Below are 24,853 nucleotides of genomic sequence, written 5' to 3' on the forward strand. Positions count from 1 at the left end.
TATTGATGATATATTTAAGCAAACTTCAATTATAAAAATGTGTAAAGAAAAAAATAACACAGAATATCAAGAATTTTACAAACTGAGAAATGGAAATCAATTTATTACGCCAATCTTTAAAACAACTCAAATGCAAAACCATTATATTTACCAAGCCATAAAAACTACAATAATCTCCCTTCCGAATTGCGCTGTATTACGAACCAAAAAGAACAAATAAATAAAATCAAACTTTTTTTCCAAAAAAACTTATATTAAAAAAATATATATGTATATATATATATAATATTTATATATTACACATAACATAATATTATAACATTGAATCTAAGTAAGAATCGTGGCTCCCTTATCAGGCACAAGAGCTCGTCTTTTCTGATAAGGTATACATGACCAATTATGTACCTAAATATTATATTTTGCAAAATATGTATGTATTAATGTAACTATGATCTATATTAAAATAATTAAAAAAAATGATGCGAAAAGCTCAGCTCTGGAACTAAATATCCTACCTTTTAAGTAGATAGCTAGATAGCCTTGATTCTTATCATATTACCTAATGATCACCATTAAGAATCGGAACGTTGGTTCTTGAAATGGTTTTTGAATGGATAGCCCGAGCTACGAGACATAGATTGCTCTAGTGTAGATATTTAGATAGATCCTTCAGGTAACAGACTTATCCCACAGACGTCGGTAGTATATACGATCGCCTTTACAACCTCCATGGTAAATAGATATTAACATTCTGGTAGGTACTTCCCATTTTTACCTTCTGGCCGAAAAAATATACTCCAGAGTATTTGAGTGGTTTCGTTCTAATATTGTAAAATATACCGGCAATGCAATCTTTAATAACAATCATACCGCATGTAGCACTAATCTTATGTCTAAATGCAGTACGATTTTCAAAATCATCTTATTTTACACCAGAAAGCTCTCAAGATTACAGATTTAGTTTCCATCGAGCTTATTTCAAAGCTCCCGTAATAATTCAACCGGAGTATCAGAAGCTTTTCACTATTTCAGTGGCTGAAATAAAGCACCTCTTAACGAGTATTGCCTTAATGAATTTTCCTGAAAAACTTACCTGAATGGAAAAGCTCACGAACAGTATGCGCTGATTTTATCTTAACCCGTTTCACGGAAATAAATTTCAGTTAAATATATTTTCTTTATTTTTGATGGTGCCACAGAAAAGAGTAATGTGAATAAGTTGGCTTTTTCACATTTGTGGTCCCTTTTTCTAACAGTACGCCTTTCAGCCAGTTTATTATAACACTTCCAATGCGATAAAAATATTTAGGAAAACACATTAAGGTCACGCTCTCGCATTATTTCTTAGAGAATAAAATAATCAAAATAATTAGAATTTGCACTATTACTTAGTAGTTTTTGGAAAACTTTGTTACACTAGAACATTTATTCTTAATTCATAGTATTTTCTGTTTAATTTACATGAACATAATTAAATTTGAGGAATTTTAAAACCTATATAAATCAACTGCATATTTTTTGCTAATTTGTAGATTTTGGAATTTTGTAACATATTTAAAGATTCCGCATTATGGATGAAACGAACTCTGAATTTTGTTACTCTGTACTGAATGTATATCTTTTTTTACTCCATAGTGAAAGTTCATGTGTTGTTACTGCATAGCGAAGGTATATCTTTTGTTACTCCATAGTGAATGTATATCTTTTATTACTCCATAGTGAATATATATATTTGGTACTCCGTACTGAATGTATGTCTTTTGATACTCCATAGTAAATGTATATATTTTGTTACTCCATAGTGAATGTATATATGTTGTTACTCCATAGTGAATGTATATATTTTGTTACTTCATAGTGAATGTATATATTTTGTTACTCCATAGTGAATTTATATCTTTTAATCTGTTAGTATTTCTCTATTTATATTTTATTTTTCATTTCATAATTTATTTTATAGTTTTCACTGATTGCTTACTTATTTTGACAAACATATTTTTTTCTTCTGTTTTAAAGAGGTGTGTTTTCTGTGTAATTTCAATGTATGTATTTAACTCGTTCGTTTTGCTTTGCAAATTATATATAAATCGATATCACGTACTTGCTCCACCATTATTACTATGTACAACCACTATGTCTATGTGTACAACAAATATTTAACCCTACTGTATTGCATTTCGTATAACAGCGCGCCAGGGCGTAACTATCTTCTACCAATGCATTTTGCCTGTGATCATAAATGATATACAATAATAAATCTCTGCATACATATAATAGATTTTTCACAAAAACGGCACTATACAAATTATCCAATTATTATTATTATTAATAAAGAATAAGTATTTCTTGATCCAAATATTAGCCACATTTAGGCCTGTATGTCAACACACAACTGTGTTTCACCGTGATTACAAAATTCAAATGGGATGACGATATACAATATTAGGCAAGTATAAGAAAGACAGACCGACAGATTAAAATTTATACGGATTGCACTTCTAGTTTTCTTCTATATTCGGTATCGGCATAGTTGTCATTCTCAGTGAGAAATAAAAAAAATTGAGGTAAACTAATCGACAAATATTATCCCAAAGAATGGTTAAAAAGTTATTAAGATTGTTTGAATGCTGAATTGTACCCACATTTTCCTTAAATTTAAGAAAAATATTAAAAACAGTCTAAAAAATAAAAAGTTGTGTTATTTGAACCAGAAAAACAGGCTATTGAATTGCGACAATCGATCTTATGAACCAGCCCGTGTTAAACATGCAAATGATCTTTGAATTGAGCTCAACTCAGCGAGTGCTTGTATAATATGATCATAATACGTATTATCGTCTCCCTTTCTTACGTGCATTACTTCACCGCCCATCGGGGTTCTTACCCTACCAGCAGAACATGATATTCCTCTTAACACTCGATGTTGCCAGAGTAATGCCTGTTCCCGCCTTGCAACCAGCCCTACTAATACTGGCAACTCTGACACTACTTACTCTTTCCATAGATAATCATTATTTTTCTCACAACTTTTAAGTAAGAACTACCTAATTTTTTTTATTTTTTAAATTATTATAAATGGTTTTCTTCGTCTCTCAGGGATGTAGTTGTAAAGTCTCTTCAGCATAATTACTAAACGGAATATATTACTTATTGAAGACTATATTAACGATTTTTACACGAAAATTTTAAACAGAAAAATCAGGAAAAGATACGGTCGCATCTGTGACTTGAAACCAAGACCTTCGCGTTGCCGGGGCGCTGCTCTAACAACTAAGCTAAGGGCCCTGTTACCTTCGGTGATATTTAAAAGAATTATTCTTCGAATAAGACCTACCAACATTATCTTCGTTTTCTCAATGCATAATTTTATCGGGTGCTATATTTATGCATGATTACCAGATTTATCTCAAAATAACTGCAATGTATATAATGTCTCGTATAAATATATCCCATTTTTATTTTTATGTGCGACATCTGTCTACTTTTCTGCAAGTCCATGATGAATTTATGGAATAACTTAACGATTAAAACCTCAAATTCTATCATATAGTCATTTAATACAATATTAGCTAAGCTTAGCTGAAATTGGTAGAGAGCTCCCCGGCAAGGCGAAGGTTCCGTGTTCAAGGCCTAGATGCGACCGTATCTTTTCTATTTCATATTTTCGATTAAAAATCGCTCATATCGTTAAAAATAATTATTTTTTGTAATTTGACGGCTTACTCATTAAATAATTCAAAAAATAAATACATATATTTACTTTCTGAAGTGGAAAATTATCAAAGATACGCGTAATAAAACCATATTAATCATTTGTTTTATGTAAACTTTACATTGTAAAGTACAAAGTTTCCTAGAACAATTCAAATTATTGTCGCAATCAGATGAACAGATCTCTGATTTGAAAATGTATACTAGTTTAAAAACAAAATATGAAAGATGGAGCTGAACCAAATTCAGCGAGAAATTTCAGAAAATGAGGTCGGTACAACGGACAGTGTGACTAGTTAGTGGCATCCCCTTGCTTGGTCCGTAGACAGTGGGACTAGTTAGTGGCATCCCCTTGCGGTATGTTGTGAGACTCAAGGAAATGATTGAAAAAAATGGGGTGGGGAAGGTTAGAAAGTGCCTATTCATTTAGATCTAGTCATCAAACACTGCCAAAGCCATGACATAATGTTTTGATTCTGAATGGAGGTCTTTTCACTAGAGTGACTCCGGAATACCCTATCTGATTACCACCATGTTACTTCACCATAATAATAAATATGGTTTGGGACTATTCAATCAGACATATTTTAACTGGCTTGTTGATATAACGTACGTTTCGGAATGTAGCATCACAACACCAAGCCTAGCAATATTGATATAACGTACGTTTCGGAATGTAGCATCACAACACCAAGCCTAGCAATATTGATATAACGTACGTTTCGGAATGTAGCATCACAACACCAAGCCTAGCAATATTGATATAACGTACGTTTTTGAATATAGCACCACAATACCAAGCCTAGCAACGTTGATATAACGTACGTTTCAGAATGTAGCATCATAACACCAAGACTAGCAATGTTGATATAACGTACGTTTCGGAATGTAGCATCACAACACCAATCCTAGCAATATTGATTTAACGTACGTTTTTGAATGTAGCACCACAACACCAAGCCTGGCAACGTTGATATAACGTACGTTTCGGAATGTAGCATTTTATTAAAAACCACAATCCACTTCAATCCAATTTGCTTTCTTTTGAAGGAATCAAAACACCCATTTCAAATGCAAATGCTTGGACCAGTACGCTGCAGAAAAATCACATAATGCAGCACACACGACGCTTTATAAAAGAAATTTTACCAAAAAAAAATTGCTCATAATAAATTTACCGCAATAAATCAGTTATTGCTTTCAATAAGTTCTGCCGCGGCTGGACATTAAAGTCAAATAAATCCACAAATTTGCAGTCTTACAAAGTTCTTAAGTTTTCCGTGAACTTTTTGCATCTTTCATCTCGTGTCAAAATCCACGGGCTTCGACACTCGAAGAAACTTTTTTTATTAAATCAGATCCTGGTTCTACCCAGAACAATCCAATAATGAATTGCATTGGAGGAGGCCATGGGCTGGGCTGGGCAAAGCCAAACTTTTTTTTCCTTTCCCCTCGCGGATTCGAAAGTTTTTTCATTAATAGTTTCCGGGTGCCAGGTTTGAATTGTTATTTCGTCGTTATAATTTTTGATATTTTTATCGTCTCTCGCCGGATATTTCAAACTGAGAACTAAACTACTTTCAGCAGTAGGAGAGTAAATATTTGAAATTTTAAAATAAAGGGCCGCGTTGTGCTATATCTGTCACCAAATGACACGTTCTCGTAAAACTCATTCTCTATTCTATTATATTGTAGTCAGACAAATATAAACAGCTTTATAAAAAGAGAACACGAAGCTTTGTCTTTACATTTAAAAGTTTACAATAGACACTTCCGTATTAGTTGAAATAATTCTATAAAACAGAAAACGGTCATTTTTTTACACAAAGCAAAAGTGAAGTGACAATACCCTCTATAATTCGTTTTTATGAATAAATGTGTGTTTTAATTTCGTGGTTGTAAGTGGTAAAGAGAGATTACAAAAAAAAACATTTTTAAAACTTTATCTACCTAAGAGTTCAAAATTAAATTCATTCGTCCGTTTTAATACTCTTCCATCTATCTGTCTTCAAAAACAATATTTCATTTATGGATTCGTTCAAAAACAGCGAATCTATTTGAAATTGAATGTCATTCGGGAATATTTTGTTGACATATTGTTATTTTGTTTAGGCCCGAGGGGTTATATTTATTTATTATGTGATATTATTATATTATAAAAGAGTCTGCCCGCAGATTATGGCATCTCAAATTTATGGCAGTATTGTTAGGCAAGAGAAAGTGAAGAGGGAAAAGAAATGAAATAGTGCAATGGAAAGGTTTGAAAGTTTTCTCCGCGAATAACCAAACCAAAATACTGAGTTATTTTTTTAAAAACATGTCATTCTGATTTTGGAAATGTTATGAGGAAGAAGAAAACAACGGGTGTTAGGAGGGAGGTAGGTAAATACCTGGCTATTCAACTGGTCACTAAACATTGTAAAGTCATTTTATGTTAATTTTTTTTATTTTAAATGGTGGGCGTTCACTAGCCCAGTAGGTAATCAGAGTATCTTCCACAGTGGAACGCCTGAATTTTTTATATAATTATGAATTATTAAAATTGCACGTGTGAAACGGTTCATTATTGTTTATGATTTATGATTTTCACGGCCAAAAGTATTATAGTGGTTTATTTTTGGGGTATTATGTCGTGTTGCGCTACATCCTTCTTTAGCCGACATTTCGGATAGCATCATTGTACATCATCAGGGCATATTTGTAAGATGTGTGGGCAGCACGGCATAATACTCCAAAACTAAATCACTATAAAGCCATCATTATTTTAATGAGAATTTAGTCTTCAGTCTAAAGTTTCCTGGCCTGTGACGTAGATCCCCTCAAAAAATACCTTTATTTTGGCTTCCGGCCGAAATCGACACTCTCGTCATCAGCCCATCTCATATTTTGGGCAAAATCTATAATTTTTCCACAACCAACCAAAAACATATATATATATATATACAGGGTGTATCGGCAAGTACCCGACAAACTTTAACCAGCTATTCCTCAGCACATTTGGAGTAAAAAATCTTATCGGCGCTTTGCTGTCCGGTAACATTTTTTTTCCATTAAAAACAAAATATAAATAAAAAAAATCCACACTCCGTCACTGTCATTTGCATTGAATCTCGTGTTCAACAGCTGTTATTAGCAAGTGTGTCAAAAAGTGTCCTCGCTCTTTCGTACACACTAAATAATAATAGTTAAAAATGAGACGAATGGTGCCGTGCCATTTCGTTGTGATTGCAAAAGCGCGCCAACGTAGGTACGTACGTACATTATTCAACGAAACTCGAACAAAATATTGCCAGATGGGTTTTCTAACTTTGACAAAGGATAAAAAATTGGTGACATGTGGTGAAAATATGAATAGTAAATTCTTATTTTTGTTATTTGTTTTTGGGGTGTTATGCCGTGTTGCGCTAACTCCTTCTTTAGCCAACGTTTGGCCGTGAAAATCTTAAATCATATTAGTAAATTCTTATGTTTTCATAGCTGTACTTACCTCTTAGCGTATAAAAATACTAATTTTTATTAACTCATATTACGCCGCTACCTGTTCGTAACTAAGTAATATCAAAGGCTAGTCTCACACGTGCGCTATACTCTCATAATATATCTGGGCTTGTCCTTTGTCAACATGTCGCTTGCCATAGATTTCCAGGCCAAGACCAGACATATATATCATGGCGCTCGTGTAAGACTATAATGTAAAATAAATGTAAATATAATGAAAAAACTTAAGTTTTTTTTAATATAGTTAGGTACAATAGTATTATTTACAATGTTTTTTTCTTATAAATTTAAATAGTAAACATTAATCTAACAATTTTGCTAAATATGATTTTTTACAAAAAATAAAACTTTTTAAATATTATGATTCTGATGTGTAAATGTTAGATGTAATTTATTATTCTTTTTTAAATATTGTGATAATAATGATTGATAACAAGTGACAGGTCATGTTAACAGATTATGAGTATTGAACGAAAAATGATTTAATTTACTTATTCATAATAATGGTTTTGATAATTTTATATCAATTTGATATAATTTTACAAGACTTAATTAGTTTTTAAAAATCACCTTTCTGAAGTTTCTTTAAAACTCTTCAAATTTGTTTGCTAGTTTAATAGCTGCGCTTAATTATAATTATAATATAATTATATATATTACAGTTTGATTTAATTACATATTATCTTTATGAAGACTTGATAGGGATGTCTGTTAAATGAGTAGCGGGCTCGGGAGAAGAAAGGGGTGAAGAGTCCATCGCAGTCATAGAAACCTGAAAATAAATTTTGGATTAGAATCTAAACATTTAAAATTATTATTTATTTCACTAATTAACTAACTAACCATCACGCCGTTTCCGCAGGGGTAGGCAGAGAGGACGACTGCCAAACAACTCGATCTTGGCACACACTCTTGCCTCATTCACATTCATACATCATCTCATACATAGTCTTCTTTCATTTATTTTCACCCTTATATCATATGAAAATTTTATAAAATATGTTTTCTGCAAGGAAACTTTTCCGCTGTCTATAAAGAGTTCGGTTTCAATTGATCGTAAGTGTTTTATTCTATTTATTTTTATGAGAAACAAATTGAGATGCTGATAACCTCACAGTGATCTCCCGTTGCTAAGGATTTCCTTTAGGTGCTTATGATAAATGTAACTATTTAAAAATGAATTTGAATTAAAGTGGTTGAAAGAATTATAACCGATATATTATATTAAATTATGTAGTTTTTCGGTGTATATTTCTGTTTCATTATTTGGTGGGTGTATATTTCTGTTTCAGTATTATTTGGTGTGTGTATATTTCTGTTTCAGTACTATTTGGTGTGTGTATATTTCTGTTTCAGTATTATTTAGTGTGTGTATATTTCTGTTTCAGTATGATTCGGTGTGTGTATATTTTCTATTTCAAATCTTTCCAGCGTTTTATTTGAATTTTAAATCTTATTAGGTTGTGATTTTTGAATGAGAGTGGAACTATGTTATAGAAAAATACTGTAATATAAGAATTTTTGTCTAAATAATATATTCGTAGTTGCTTATTGGATTTGTTTTATGCATTGATATCTAGTGCTTCTAATAAATATGTGTATTATTTGCTGTTTCTTGTGTTTTATTATGAATTTAGAGGAGTATGTATTGTTTTAGAAAAGATTTGTTTAATTGACATGATTTTGGGATTGTTGAAAATAATATTATATTCCCGAGAATACCAACAATAACTATTCAAAGGACGGAGGACCTAAGACGTAGTCCAGATACTAAGTTCAGAGATCGTGCTTTCAAGATTATTAGGTCCAAGAGCTTAATAACACATGGAACAGATCCCACATTCAAAGATTGTAACTCCTGCTAGAACAAAAAATTGAGATATTGAGCTACGTTTAAGACACTAAAATTAACTTATTGATATTCCCAACGTTTAGTAATTAGTCGAAAATTGTTAAAAGAAGATAAAACAGTTATTGATGAAAATAACACCCTTTCGGTACCTTAGAAAATACGCGCATAACTAGTTCCTGCTTACGCAGAGTTCATTTTTCCTCTCAGTGAACTGTTCACATAACGCACACCTGCAGTGTTTACTCATAACAAAGAAAGTATAAAACCAATAATTGTATTTTTTTCCGTAAGTACTATTGTACGTAACATGATATTACAAATTTCCTTTTTATTTCATTTTAAAGCGTACAGTTAAAAAGAATTTTCTTTCTTTGTGATTGACTTTTCACAGTCGATATCAAGCAAATACAATGAAGTCACGTAACTCTACTTTTCTTCAAAAGTATGGTTGGAAGTTCCCCAAGTGGAAGCCAAGTTTTCGATTAACAATTTAATGTGTTTCAAAACATTATTATCTGCCCGATTGGGTTGTGATAGTAACTTTCAAATAATACACTTTTACAACTATGTAAATTACACGGAGACAAATACAATTAACTTTGAAACAAATACAATTATTATAATATCTTTAACGCAATATTTACAGGGGTAAACTCGTTATCTAACTAAAACGTCTTTTCGTACTGGAGTTTCATATAATGGCACAGGTCAACAAGTTTAATACGTTTTGAGATACGAACAGACAACGTTATTATACTGCAATATAATTTATCAGATAAATTAGATATCATACCTAATACGAGATCCCTATATTATAAAACAGGCAAATAGGAATTAATAATGCTTTTTGTAACTTCGTCCTATTTTACGAAAATTTAATTGATCAACATTCAAGGCATAAGAAAGAAAGGATAAACATATTTTTTTCATTTGGATTCGATAATGATAACTTCACTTATGTAGATTGGATATTTTTAATAATTTACGTTTATCTTACTAGGGTTACACAGTTTAATTGCCGAATACTAATAATCAAATAAAACAGTACGATTATTTTTTTAAATGATCTTTCGAATCCCACCAACTAATTAATACATTATTTGTTGAGATGGAAGAAAGAAAAGTAAAGTTTGAGGTCGTCTTTTCCTTGTCCTTTTCTTTGTTTTGAAGACCAGCAGTATTTTTTTATTAAAAATCAAATTTATTAACGTATTTTTTAGAAAGCATCATAAAAAAAGAATAGTGAGAAAATGAAATAAATTTAAATCAAAATAATGATATAATAATTATTATTTTGATTTAATTCTGGGTACCACCGTCCCTGGAACCATTTATTGTAAAACCAACACCCCTGCCATAGATCACCCCAAGTAGCAGCGGTGCACAGGTTCATCGGGTGAGGTGTGTACAGGATGCGCCGGCCCACCAGATGCGTGGTTTGCCAGATCGGGAGATGCTGGTTTGTGGAGACCCATTGACGTTTTCAACTGAACAAAAAAAAAATCGGGGAAAAACATTACCTCGAGTGTTAGTGTTCTGGGTCCCATCTCAGCCTCCACTTCTGACAAGATGACATCTAATGTGGCGATCAATCTATCCACATCCCTCTCTGTGAACACCATGGGTGGCTTGAACTTCAGCACGTTGCTATCGGGACCGTCGCTGCTGATCAGGATGTGTTCTTCCTTCATCCTAAAAATAAGTCACAATCCCATTCAGATGTTTTAAAATCACTGGTTACAGGTACATTGCAATATTAACGAAGAAATTTAAATCTCATGTTGATCAATGTGAAGATATTTATCTATCCACAAAAAATATTATGATAATTTTATATAACGCGCGTATATCAAAGCTTCGCAAAACGGATAGCTTAAGAAATAATTGCCCCACTCTAAAAATGGCAATAATAAGCTCAACGGGTAGTGGTCAAAAAATTGTTTCAATATGACACGTTGAAAATACACGTTGAATTATATATATTTTTAAATATGGAATGGAATAAGTGTATGTATTTCCTACAAGGGATAAATTACAATAGGGTATCATATGCTGGACTGACCTTGAGACCACGTGTTGCGCCACAAGCGTCGCCGGCGTCCTCTCCTCTCTGTCCAGAACCAACTCTGCACCGGAGAACAGGCCCAGCCCACGCACGTCGCCCACCAGCGCGTGGCGCGCGCCCAGCATGCGTAGGGACTGCAGCAGGTGCTCGCCCACGCGCCAAGCTTGCGCCTGGAGCTGCTCTCCCTCGAGCACGTCTAGCACGGCGTTAGCGATAGCGCAGGATACTGGGTTCCCGCCATACTGAGATATAGTGTGAAATTATTAATTTCATGACAATTGTAAAGTGAAGAGCTTCGCTATTTGCATAGTTTATAAGGACGAGCCTTTCATATTTTCATCGTGCCATCAGGATTATTATTATTATAGTATACGAGTAACTTACAGTTACAATTAATTGTGATAGATTTTGCTACATTTCTAATGATTCCATGACGCTTGATCCCCTGACAATTGATACCCAACAGTTGATACCCCAAACAGCGAATCCCCGGACAGTTGTTCTCAGAGATAGTTGTTCCCTCTTCCATTTCATCCCTCAGACACTTTATTCGCAAAATAATCCTTTGGGGACGCGGCATTACTTTTGGCAAAAATATTTATCAACAATACTATCGGGGGATCAACAGTCGTGAGATCATGAGTAGCGCTACACTCGGCCATAGAATAACAATTGTGTATTTTGTATATCACTGCTGACCCTGAGTAGGTACGTCTTTGATGAATGAAAAAAAGCACTAAACTTTGCTCGAAACGACCAATTCCTCTATTGGGCGGATCGCTATTTTTGGAACACAAGCATCAGGTGGGAAGACTGCGTGTTTAACCGGTATTGGAATGGAAGGTGTTCCAAAGAACCTTTTTTGTACTTCAATGTGACACCGTTGCACTTTCGAGAAATACGACGAATGCATCTGCAACATTCTTATGGCCGGCTTTTTTTCCGGATGTGAATTTGCCGTTTTTAAGACTGGTCTATCAGAACTTTAGGAGAAGAGAACACATTGAACAGTATTGAAGGATTATATTATTTCATTTTTAAAACTAATAATTTTATCTCATTTCAGTAATATATCCTATTCCGTGCGATTATTAAAAACAAATCTTTTCGAAATTATATTTAATTATGGATAGAACAATCGCAAAATCAATTAATACAATATGAAAGCCCAAACAATAATGTATTCCGTGCGTTCACGGGTAAATTGAACAAATCAATTAGGGAGCTTCCAATGACGGTGTCATTACAATTAACTTTCACAGGCTTCCCACGCTTCCCACCAACCATATTTAGAGGCGCACAATGCATCGGGTAATTGAAAAAAAGAACTCATCACAAAAATCACAAAGGAATATCCACTGAATAGAAAACTGTTATCGTTAGAATGCCACGAAATCGGCGATTGAATGTTATTGGTTCTCCAATCCCTATAAAATAAATATATTATTTTTAAATGTCCAACCAAAGTTTCAAACCTCCTGTCGTATAGACCAATTCCATCATTACATGAACGATAGAATAGGTCATGTGAATTCATTATTTGTAAACCCTTAAAAGGTCACAGAAACGACAATGGCAGGGAAAACTTCAAAGCAAATAATGGTTAGTTTCTTTGAAATCGTTTCCTGTTAGAACAAAACTAACCTCGTCGAATTTAAACTTTCGAATAGGATGAAAATTGATTGACATTAAATTTGAATCTCCTCCAGGCGAAGCAATCTCCCTAAAAAGTATTTCATTATATTAAGGTTATTTCTTAAGTGACTAGTTCAGGTATATGGGTTCCATTGAACAAACATATCCATAATAGATAATAATAAACAACTGTTGAACGTATATAAATTGTAAGTTCGCCCCACGATTAAGCACCTAAATTCGGTATTTAGCTTTTGTCTATAGCACCAAAATTAGATATTTAGCTTTTGTATACAGCATCTAAATTCGGTATACAGCTTTTGTCCATAGCACCTAAATTCGGTATACCTACAGCTTTTGTCTATAGTACCTAAATTAAAAAAAACCTTAATATCAAAACTGGCTATCCGCCTAATAAATTCTCCGACATCAACTAATAGATTGCAATCGTTCAAACACTGATAAATTGGAATGCTGATGATGCATCGAATAACCGTTATTGATCCCTTCAATACCTGTGTACACTGCGAAATGGATTTTCCCCATTTTCCTCTCCTTAAGAAGCCCTTCCATATCCGTGTTGAGGGAGTTGTTGGAGAAAAACTTGTTTAGATTTTACTTTTTCAGAAAGACTGGCATTAATAGAAATACGAAGGCAGACAACCGAAAATTTCTGCAGAGATTCAACTTCAGTTTCGAAGAAACGAGAAAGCTGAGAGAAACAAAGAGTAGAATCAACAGACAAGACACGTGCGGGAATATTGTTTAGTTTTCAAGTAATTTACTTTTAAATATAACATACGACATAATATATTATGATTCTTCCAGTATTAATATTCTATTTATGAAATTATTTTTGTATACTATGTAGTATAAGTACGTCGCATATAAAACGCTTCAGCCAAATGATTTTTTGCAGAAAACAGCGTTACAATAAATTAGGTTCGATCATTTATTTCACTTCTGAAATTCATTTATTTCATTTCAAAACTTCTGCAGCTAAAATTAAATGTTATGTTAGCGTAATTGTGCATCAAGAGACTAGCATCTAAAAACAGATAAATTAATTATACTGACTACCAAAAATTCAACAAAGACGATCATTGTAAAGTGTTGATAAGAAAAAAGTGAGAACCATTGTTGGAGAAATCTGTGACGAAAGCTAAACAGTTAAAAAAATTATTGCTATTCTTGTTACTAATTTGTATTTTACCTTTAAAGAAAACTTAAACATATCGTAAATTGCAATATCTATCTGATATTGATCTATAATGTTATCTTGATTAGTCGTACTAGCGCAAACCCCTGAAAAATCACGGGTATTATAATGGTAGGATATATGTAAAGCTGTAAGTATTTATTAAAAAAATATGTTTGCCTCAGGATCATTGCCTTTTAAACTAAAACAATGTCAATTTTAGAGACGATCCAAAATTTATCTATCGAAAAAAACACCGTAAGTAAACTGGAAAAATCTGTCAAAATATCTAAATCAATTGTTTTAAATTATTTATTAATGAAAATCAAAAAAAATTGGTGCATACCTAATTTACCGCTTGTATGAATTATTTCCACAATCAGTTTCAAATTTCAAATCGAAACTTAAACTCAAAGCAAATACCTGTCCTAGAGTTCATTGAACCGAAGTTACGGACCACCGAAATTAACATTTTTAATAGTAAAATTGTTTATTTTCCTGTTCTGTTTTAGATAATAAACAAACAAAAAAATACATATTTGCAACTCATATAAAACTATTTACACTCTTAAAACACGTTTTATTTTTTTAAACACATTAATATATATATTATGTAACAGGGCCGTGCATTTAGCATTAGGGTGCTTCTTACAAATATTATTTCATAATACGTCTGACCTGAGCACCACTTGAGACAAAAACTGATAATAAAATTAATTGCGCTCAATGCCCTCAATCTGCTCAAGCACTGTTATGCCAGATGCAAGCATTAAATAAAATAATCCAATTGAAGTGCCAGTTATCACTTACTCACTGAGCGGTTACTTAAATTGATAAGATTTATTGACAAGTAAACAACTGATAAGTTGTCATAACAAAATTCCGGTTTTTTAGTTCTACGCGGCCGGATAAAAACAGAAGCATGAATGATAGCGTCGTGATATTTAATGTAATAAATGATTCATGCATGCCGAGAGAATGATCTTCGTAAAGTACTACAAGGATTGCTGTTTCAAGATGAATAAATTTGATTTATGAGGCCAAATCTTAAAGATTATTTTTTTATGAAGGTTAACTGATAAGCTATGCAAACTCATTTTTTTGTTTATTTGTGACAAATAATGTTATCTTTACATCGGTGTAAGTGAATTATCATTACATCAGTAAAATTGAAATATGAAAAAAAAAATTGGTGGTGATAAAGAAAATATTACGAACACAACTAGGAATCGAACCTAGGATCTTTTGTTTAACCGGGATAGGTGTTGTAACCACAAAAAAATCGGATATGTTTATCTGAGACACTATCTAGGATAAAAACCAATTTCGTTACATACTTTGTGATAATTTAAAAATAAAGTTGCCAAAATATAGGAAAAACTAGTTGTATGAAATGATATTTTTAATTTTAAATTTGAAATATGAGATCGACAAATATGACGTTTAATAAATAGGTCCCAATGGTCGAGTAGTTGAGACGGCTGTCCCAATAAGACAAGAGATCCTGGGTTCGATTCGTAGTTGTGATCTTTTATTTTTCTGTATCTTGTTTATTTCCATGTTTCGTTCAGATTTATTGGTTTTATCTTCTTTTTCAGTGATATATTACATTTATGGGTATAACCTTCAAAGTAAGTTAAATAAAAAGTTGTTCCAGAAAATGAAATGTTTCATGGAAGATTTTGTATTTAATATCACTTTCTTTGCAGATTGTCTTATTTTATATTTAATTTAAAACTTGTTTTGGCGAATTGCGGTCGATTTGAAGATACAGCAAACGCTTAGCTAATATGAAAGAACCCGGCGCTCTAATGCCTTAGCAAAGACATAGTAAATAGGCACGACTGAAAATATTGGCGCCAGCTTTTATCTGTTTAAAAAAATCTTCTTCCCAAGAATATTATTTACTGTTCCTTGTTAGCTCAACACATTTCTTTTGATTTATATAATAATTCAACATACTCTCTACCTCCCATTCAAATCATGCTTATTACACCACGTCCACAGTAAATTTCTCAAAACTTCAACCAATCTCAGACCAAGTCACTATTCCACAACAGCTTTTCTCGCCTTCGTAACGCTGCATGTTTCCCGCCAATAATCCACCTGCCAAAACCAAATCCTTCACTTTTGTTTTACTATTTCAAATTGGAACACATTCAAATATAAACGAAAATACAACAAGAAAGTTAGCTATGCTGACATCGTTACAATATTATTACACAAAATATCCCTAATGGAAATCAACAAACTGATGTGTTAACATTTATCATATAAATAGAGTTATTTATATCATTCAATAGATAGGTACTATTATTGACACGTCTTTATCAGCGCTACAAAAGCCAGACATGTCAAACGCACGTGGATCGTGCTATTTTTAACATGGGTGTTGACTGAGCCGGTGTTTGACTGGATGTTGAGAGGCCAATGCTGCCACCGATCTGGTAAACAACGCGGCGCGGCAGTTTCAGTCTTGCTGTCAAACTAACTTATAATAGTGAGTAGTGAGTACCTACATACAGAGATTACGACATGTCGCTTGCGTGATTATCTCGTGTACAGGGGGCTGGTATGAGAAAATGGACAAAAGATAATTTAATTAACTATAATAAATTATCTAAATTCTACGACTTGTCGAGTATCATGTTTGATTTAAAAGATGACAATTTGTAATAAAATCTGAAGCATAGCATAGCATAACAAGATAATTGTGCTATTGAATGAAATTTCTAAATAAGTTGAAATGTTTTTTGAAACAAATTTCTTCCCAAACGTTGTATACGAAATCTTGTACTGAAACGTGATAAATAATCTGTCGTACAATAAAAAAAAGTTAAATAAAAGCATAATTAAGAACTAAACCCAGTACCGACGCCAAATCCGCATCACTACGATGAATGGACATCCCAATCAACGAACAAAACATTTTTTGCTTTTGCCTAAATTTAGGATTTATAAAACTTGGAGAACATATTATGTAAAAACAGTTGTTATAATTTCGTCGCTTCGCGTCGGTCTGTCAAAAACAGATTATTTTTTTCAGGTAGGCGCTTAACTTTCTTTTTACATTATAAATATTTTTTTATTTTGATTATGTTGATTTTGACAAGTGTCATAATCAAATTTAATTTAATTAAAACCACTCGAGTGTTTTCGATTTAATTTATACCATTCCTCAAAATATAAATATGGAAACTTAATACATGACCTGCTTACTGCGGTTTGATGAAGTCAATGACTCGACCTAGATTTCGCCGTTCATCTGATATTTTTGGGTTCTATAAATTTCGCACATTACAGAAAGCGAACGCTCAAGACGTTTATGCAAGCTTGCCATAGTATTCCAAAAATCGTTCGAGTGGTTAACTACGTATAGAAATATAAAGTAGTAATTTAAATGTTATTCCTGCTAAAATTGTAACACTATTTCCAATTATCTACCACCTGTCTCGTTACGCTTCCTCCTATTCTAGTTATTGTTAATTATAATTAATTCTATGCAACTCAATGACGTTGTAGAACTCCACTATATTAGTTGTTAGGTTCTCACCGTATTGAAGTACTCGACTTTGGTGTCTCTGAAGCTGGCGGCGATGGCCTTGGTGGTGATGACCGCAGCCACAGGGTGCCCGTTGCCCATGGGTTTGCCCATGGTCACGATGTCCGGCACCACTCCCTGTGTCTCGAAAGCCCACATGTGGCTACCCGCGCGACCGAAGCCCACCTGCACTTCGTCGGCTATACACACTCCTCCTGCGGCGCGCACGTACCTGGGGAAAGATACAAATCAGGTGTTAGGATAACAAAAGAAGAGTCAAATGAACCTGGAACAGTCACTAGCAAAGTGGAATGCAGAGGATGATGCGGAGGATGATCAAGTATCACAAGCGTCCGGAACATTGGTGTCCGCGGTGCCCCTTGGCGTGCAGGATAGCGGAACCATTACGAGTGGGATTCGGTTTATCAGGACAGTAATTGGAGCATGGAAGGGAATTAGATAGAGACAACGACTCAGAAGAATAACAAGAAGAGCGCAAAAAGTGATGACTAGTAAATGACAGAACATAATGAATAAAAATATTTTCGAACAGGAAAGACTTGTTGAAAGTCTAACGTTTGGGATATTTTCACAGACTATGGATACCATCAAACATATGCGGAATATTTAAAGTTTATTTTTCTGATTCTGATCGTACTAAAAATAAGTAATTTTCATTCATAATTATCGATTTTAAAAATGGTTCAAACTGGCTACGTCATTATGACGCAGAAAACCTCACTGGCTGGTAAGACAGCTATTACAGACGTTGGCCGTCGTAATGTCAATAACGCTATATTCACGTAAATCAAAATCATTATAGAAAATTCATTCGTCAACATAAAATTTTAACAAAAATGCCCTCATTATGGTTTTTTTCTTTATGTTTTCGGTAGAAAAAAAACAGTTGGATATTCCATATTATCGATGCTGTATCGATATCAAATTACATCTTTTTAGCTTAGTGATCTACGCATTTGACACTAATTTGAAAGTTGAAGGTTCGAATTCGCGTGGTTTATAAGTTATGAATTGAAAGCAATTTATTTCTGATTTCTCAAAATTTATGAACATTATTGGGTCAACCTTTCATATACAGTGGCATAATTGCATTTTTCTATTAATTGCGTATTCAATTCCCGCCGCAATACAAGCATTTGTCGTAACCCCCGTGGTTGTGGGGAAAAGCTCTCGACTAGCAATCCAAAGGTCGCGAATTTTATTTGATAAATTTATGTTGTTTCACATATAATATATAGTATATTTAAGATACTCTCAATATGGCCCTGGTGTAAGACCACCATTCGGAATTGAAACGTTACTTGAAATGGCTTTGGCCATAATTTGGTGACAATATCTGAACATCCAGGGACTTCCCCACGTTCCTCTTCTCCATCTCTTTCCCATCCCCACTACCTTGAACATACCCCAATTGGAGAAGCCATAGTCTCACTGCCTCTAGAAGGTTGGGAGCAGTTGGGCCTCTTTTGCGATTTCACATTTAAAAAAATAGGTTACGAATTCTGTTAAAACTTTTAAGTTTGACGGACATCAAAAAACTGAAACTTCAACGATAGAAATGATCATTGATGAATGTAAAAGATTAACGAAGACCTTATTTTACAGATTTTCATTTTGGATTACTTTTAAAAGTTTGTTTAACTTTAAAACTTTTGAATTCATGTTGTCGTCCCATATTTCATGGCGATCCATCACATTTATCCGGCTATATTTTTAACTTTATTTGTTGTTGATTAATTTGCCTTTTTCCGCAATCATTTATCAATGCTACTTCAATCTAATGCGGTTTTGCTAGGCAAATTGCTTCCACCATGCAATATGCAAATTAATTTGATTGGTATAAAGTAATGCTTTTATTTATTTATTTATGATATCATGGAAAACCGTTTCAAAGCGTAATTAAATAACTTCATTGCATATGAATATATTATAAATTAATTCACTTGAAGGCAATAAAACTTGCACTGGATTCATAGTGATATTTTTGATTATAAATAATAGTTATACTAATAAAAACATTCTCGGGTTTCGAATAACTCGATAATATTTTAAAATCTAATACTACCACCACAGTAATCGGAAAATGCTACTTGTGTTGTGATGGCGGACTTAGCCAGCCAAGGAATTGAACATACAACGCCTAGATGAGACCCAAAAGCAAAGCCATCTCGTCTACTGACATTATTTCGATAGATCATTAGTTAGTAACACAACATAATATTTGACGTACACTACAATATTGACAAAAAGGTCACTGATTAGCTGTTCATCCCGGAGCTGGAGTGCAGCTGATTTTTAGCATTGCCTCTAATCTAAATTAATATGTTTTCTATGTATTTTGATAAATTCTATAATTCTATATGAAAACAAGGTCTCAAAGATATTTTTTTAATGATGAAATATGTTTATTAGACAAGGTTTTTTTATGCATAGCAAAATAATTTATATTCCGAAAATAAAATTAATTTTATTTTAACTCTGGAGATATTTCCAATTTGTATGGATTTTTCAAGCGACTAATTATTGCTTATAATAATTTGTTATCCTTTGTGCTATGCAAAAAAACCTTGTCTTATAAACATAAGTTTATCATTAAAAAAAATAATAATATTTGACAAGTCAAAATATTTCACCAACAAATGTAGATATAATATGTCTCGACGCCATCTAGTGGGAAATTTAGCACTAACAAAGCATTTCCTACAAAATAAAGTTGGTTATTTTAAAGCTGAAAAAAAATAAGCAGTAATTTTTTATTGGAGTACTAGAACATATTGAATTATTTGGCGTGTTGGAAATAAGCCGACGTAGCTCAGTGATCTCAGAGCACCTGACCGGGCATCAGAAGGCGTGAGTTCAATTCCCGTCGGTGGCATTTATTTTTACTCGGGAGATATTTTCAAATTGTATGGATATTTAAAGCGACTAATGATTGCTTATAAATTTTTTTTATAATTTACAAATGCTAATTTGTATTACAAACCGCAAAACAAACCGTTAACCTTTTCAAGCCGTCAAAAGGGCCTAGTTGTTTGAATCTCTGTCACATTGGACGTCGTTATCATATCAGCAATCGTGCCATTTTGAATTTTTTGACATTATTTGCCACTTCAAAATCGGTAAATCTCATATTGAAAACCATTAGCTTAATATTTCTATTTTTAATACTGTGGTGGAATTCCATTATAATTACATATTGAAAAAAAAAAAAAATTTCCAGCTTTTTTATATTTTAACCGTTGTCGGTTTCAGCTTATTATAGCCATCTTCAGGCTGGTATAATTATTCCTTAAACTATGGTTTATATGCACAACCTTTGGGAGAGGGGGTGAGGGTTGACAGGGATGGTAAAAAATATTTTTTTTATTCTATGGATTTTCTCGTCTTCTTTGCAATGTGGGTGTTTCACGTCTGATTTTCTATTATTTGGTTACTACCAGATGTTTCAATATACTGGGTACAACAAAGCAAACAGTTTAGTTTTGAAAGGACGGTACATCCCATGTGGCGGGGTTATGAACCTGAGAGAGGTCTTTTTGTGTCGGGAGGGTTGAGCCGTTTTCAGTCGTTATCATGGTTTGGCTTCGCTGTCCGCACGTTTCTTGAAAATGGACACTCTTTCGTCGCCACTTAGCGGGCTTTTTGGCTACAATTTGCGACTTCTTCCTATTGTAAAATGTTTTTAAGCATTGGCCTCCCATCATTAAAGAACTCAAGGATCAAATTCGGAGGGAAATTGCCGATATACCTTAAGTTTTGTGCAATAAATTAAAACAATTATTGTGTAATTTTGATAGGTCACTTGGTTCCAAAGTTAGTATAGTGTCAGTCATTATTATTATTGTTACGGTGTGCCTTTTTATTTATATAATATTTTTGAAATCATCTAGACGTCCAATGTAAATATTTTTTTCATTTGTGGTTCTTCGTGTCATATTTTTTACATAAATGCGGCCATAAACTTCAGAAATCGCCTTCATCAATGTATCGCTGCTGGGGGGCATCATCTTTCTGATGTCATCTTTAGGACTTGATGCATAAAACGGAATGATGTACCTAATAAAATAAAATAAACCACATTTCTGTAGGTTTTTTTAATAGCCTTTCAAAACAGCACTGTCTGTTTTGCCGCACCCTGTTTCATTGGTTTGATGCCTGATCTAACAACCCTCCTTAAAATTTGATCAACGCTGAAGATCTAGTGTCATAAGTCAAATTTAAACTAAAAAAAAAGCGCCGACTGTGGATTTTATGTCAATGTCAAATATAGCGGGGTTTCAAACAACTTGGTCCTAGTACTAATCAAGGAATATTACTTGCTTTGATAGTCGATTAGTTTAACAATGCCCCATTATCCCTTACAAGCCCGATAGCTCTAGCTCCAATGAAAGGTGATGGAATGTAATATAGATTTAGTACTTTCGTAATTTGCTCGGTGACAATTGCCAATTCGAAACAAAATGAAAGTTGAACAAATAAAATTCTATTCCAACGATAATTGCATCAACTTTCACTACACTTCTCTTCCCCTCACCTGCATAGCACAAATGTTTTTTTTTTTAATTTTCAAGATTTATTCACATATTGACTGTGTTTTGGTAAAACCTTTCAAACCACAATTTTCGGAAATGTTATTTTTCAGTGGTTTCATATACAAATAACGTGGTCTATCACAGGCTTAAACGGTGTGCGTAAATGCGATTCACACTAATGTGAAATGACGTTTCATGGTCCAACTCATTGTTTCTATTACCTGCGGATGAAGTGGTCTGGTTAACTGAGAACCTTTAGCGATATCATGATATTTTTATATATGATTCAGGTAGGTACTCACTCGTAAGACTTCTTGAAGTACCCCTCCGGCGGGATGATCTGCCCCCCACAGCTCTGGAGGCTCTCGGCGATGTAGGCGCACACACCCTGTCCCCGGTTCCGGAGGTCCTCGCAGATGGCCCCCACGTCCCCTGCGTACAGCGCCCCCAGCTCGGCCTCCGTAGTGCCGTCGCGAGGACTGCGGTACTTGCCGCGGTAGGTATCTGGCACGGGGGCCTAAGAACATGATATCGTTTTTAATTTGAATACACAGGATTTGTGTTATTATATATCCGTTAGGTAGTGCAGGTATTCAAATGAAGTATGCTAGTGGTGTATGGTCTCCGCACCAAACTAAATACATAAATATGCCGGAAGGAATCCAGAAAAAAAATACTAGGCATAATCCTATACATGCGGAAGCATGGAAATTATCCGAGATTCGTACACCATGTGGAGTTTCCAATACTTAATATAATTTAATAACTCGATTGATAGCCCCTCTTGGAATACTAACGATTTTAAGTGCGTGAAAACTTCAACCGTAGTCGTCACCACGACTTCAGATACCGCCCGCTAGAACAGATGCTCTAGCACAGCACAGCATGACAAGAGGACGCTGCTATTGAATGAGGTTTCAGAAATAGTAGATAAATTTAATTAACTCTTTGAATAACTTTTTTGTACATGTAATGTTTGTGATGCACGGAGAAAAATGAGTATTGCTAATTTATAAAAAAAAAATAACAAGGTATATTCTTAAGATTAAATCGGTTTTGATTTAATTGACTGATTTTTTTATTGCCTTGTTTTCACAAATAAACTATAAGTCTTTTCCAGGGGGATGTGCTAACATACAGAATTCTCGAAAGAAGACCTCAAAAATTTCTCCTTCATGCAATATTCCTTATACTTATTAAATATGTATTAATTAAAAGGGTGATGTTGCTAAACGGCTATATACAAAGTTGACAATTAAATATATTTAAGAATAAATAGTCAATAATACGTTTATATTTAAATTTCCGTTAAATTTTAACCAAAAGAAATTTCTTTTAGTAAGGAACTTTTAGTAACATTATTTAACCACGAAATTATTAATATTTATAAGACACGTAAAAAAAATTGTTATGATATTTCCCGTACCGGGAATCGAACCCGAGCCTGCTGGGTGAAAGCCAGCTATCCTAGCCACTAGACCATACGGGATGATGATCGCCATGCAAGATTTTCACTTCAACCAATATAAAAATTTTCTCTTAAAATAACACATTCAAGCAGAAACCCCGCTTTGCCAACTGCTAATTAATTTTCTTAAAAGAACCCTGACAAAATTTGTAAATATAATAAGAAATACTATTCATACAATGTTAAGTATCACAAATCTTTGTGTACGAAGCAACTGTCAAATAATATGTATGTATTTAGTGGCAATACTTTCTGCACACCAGTGAGAAAAAACGGAATATTAGCATTGAGTCGTGAAATTGCAAAACCCGCTCTGAGATAGTCACGAATAACGGTTTGGAACACCTCGGCTGTTCCCTGATAAACTTTTAGTAAATTCGTTATATATATATCGGAATACGTTTTCAAGCCCCTGCATTTACCTTGATAACATGTAATGACGAAATGCTGAAATATTAGAATTTTTCTGAACACGTGTTCCGACATCGTGATCGTATTTTACTAAAAACTTCTAGGTAACCTTTCAATTCATTCGTTCGGGGCCTGCAATCCCGTTTTTAACCGGATTACGAATATTTTAAAGAGATTCTTAATAAAATAGCAAAATTCGAAAAATATAATTTTTCTCCCTTGAATGTTAAAATAAGAAATCAAGAAAAATGAGAAATTATTTTCCGTCTTTTTTCTCGATCATATCTTAAGTCAAGAATTACCAATATTGTCCTTAACTAATTACCATATTTTTGGCTGCTGTCTTTGCATGATTATAAAGATCTATCGGATTATATTTGTGACCTAGGTAGTCTCGGATACGTATTATTTGTGTTACCTAGATAGTGTCTCGGATACGTATTATTTGTGTTACCTAGATAGTGTCTCGGATACGTATTATTTGTGTTACCTAGATAGTGTCTCGGATACGTATTATTTGTGTTACCTAGATAGTGTCTCGGATACGTATTATTTGTGTTACCTAGATAGTGTCTCGGATACGTATTATTTGTGTTACCTAGATAGTGTCTCGGATACGTATTATTTGTGTTACCTAGATAGTGTCTCGGATACGTATTATTTGTGTTACCTAGATAGTGTCTCGGATACGTATTTTTTGTGTTACCTAGATAGTGTCTCGGATACGTATTATTTGTGTTACCTAGATAGTGTCTCGGATACGTATTATTTGTGTTACCTAGATAGTGTCTCGGATACGTATTTTTTGTGTTACCTAGATAGTGTCTCGGATACATATTATTTATGTGAACTAAGTAGTGTATCGGGTACGTATTTTTTTTATTTTTTTATTTTGTACAATATTTTTTACATTTTAAGTTT

The 24,853-nt window shown here is 33.4% G+C and overlaps 1 protein-coding gene and 1 non-coding gene across 2 annotated transcripts in view; both read right to left on the reverse strand.

Annotated features, from left to right (window-relative positions):
* Positions 1-7,578: 7,578 nt before the first annotated feature.
* Positions 7,579-24,853, reverse strand: part of LOC149422830 (ethanolamine-phosphate phospho-lyase) — a 43,288-nt gene continuing 26,013 nt past the window's right edge. Inside the window, exons 6-10 of the mRNA XM_089632304.1 lie at positions 22,356-22,570; positions 17,513-17,732; positions 11,124-11,368; positions 10,582-10,753; positions 7,579-7,981 (exon numbers count right to left, since the gene is read on the reverse strand). Coding sequence (XP_089488430.1) covers positions 7,895-7,981; positions 10,582-10,753; positions 11,124-11,368; positions 17,513-17,732; positions 22,356-22,570 — 939 coding nt within the window. The 3' untranslated portion in view covers positions 7,579-7,894. The remainder of the gene's footprint in view (positions 7,982-10,581; positions 10,754-11,123; positions 11,369-17,512; positions 17,733-22,355; positions 22,571-24,853) is intronic.
* On the reverse strand, positions 23,471-23,542 carry TRNAE-UUC (transfer RNA glutamic acid (anticodon UUC)). The gene has a single exon. It is a non-coding gene; the product is annotated as a tRNA-Glu (tRNA).

Source organism: Hesperophylax consimilis, chromosome 6, assembly GCF_061612785.1.
Source record: "Hesperophylax consimilis isolate HC1 chromosome 6, BYU_Hcon_1.0, whole genome shotgun sequence".
NCBI classification, from domain to species: domain Eukaryota; kingdom Metazoa; phylum Arthropoda; class Insecta; order Trichoptera; family Limnephilidae; genus Hesperophylax; species Hesperophylax consimilis.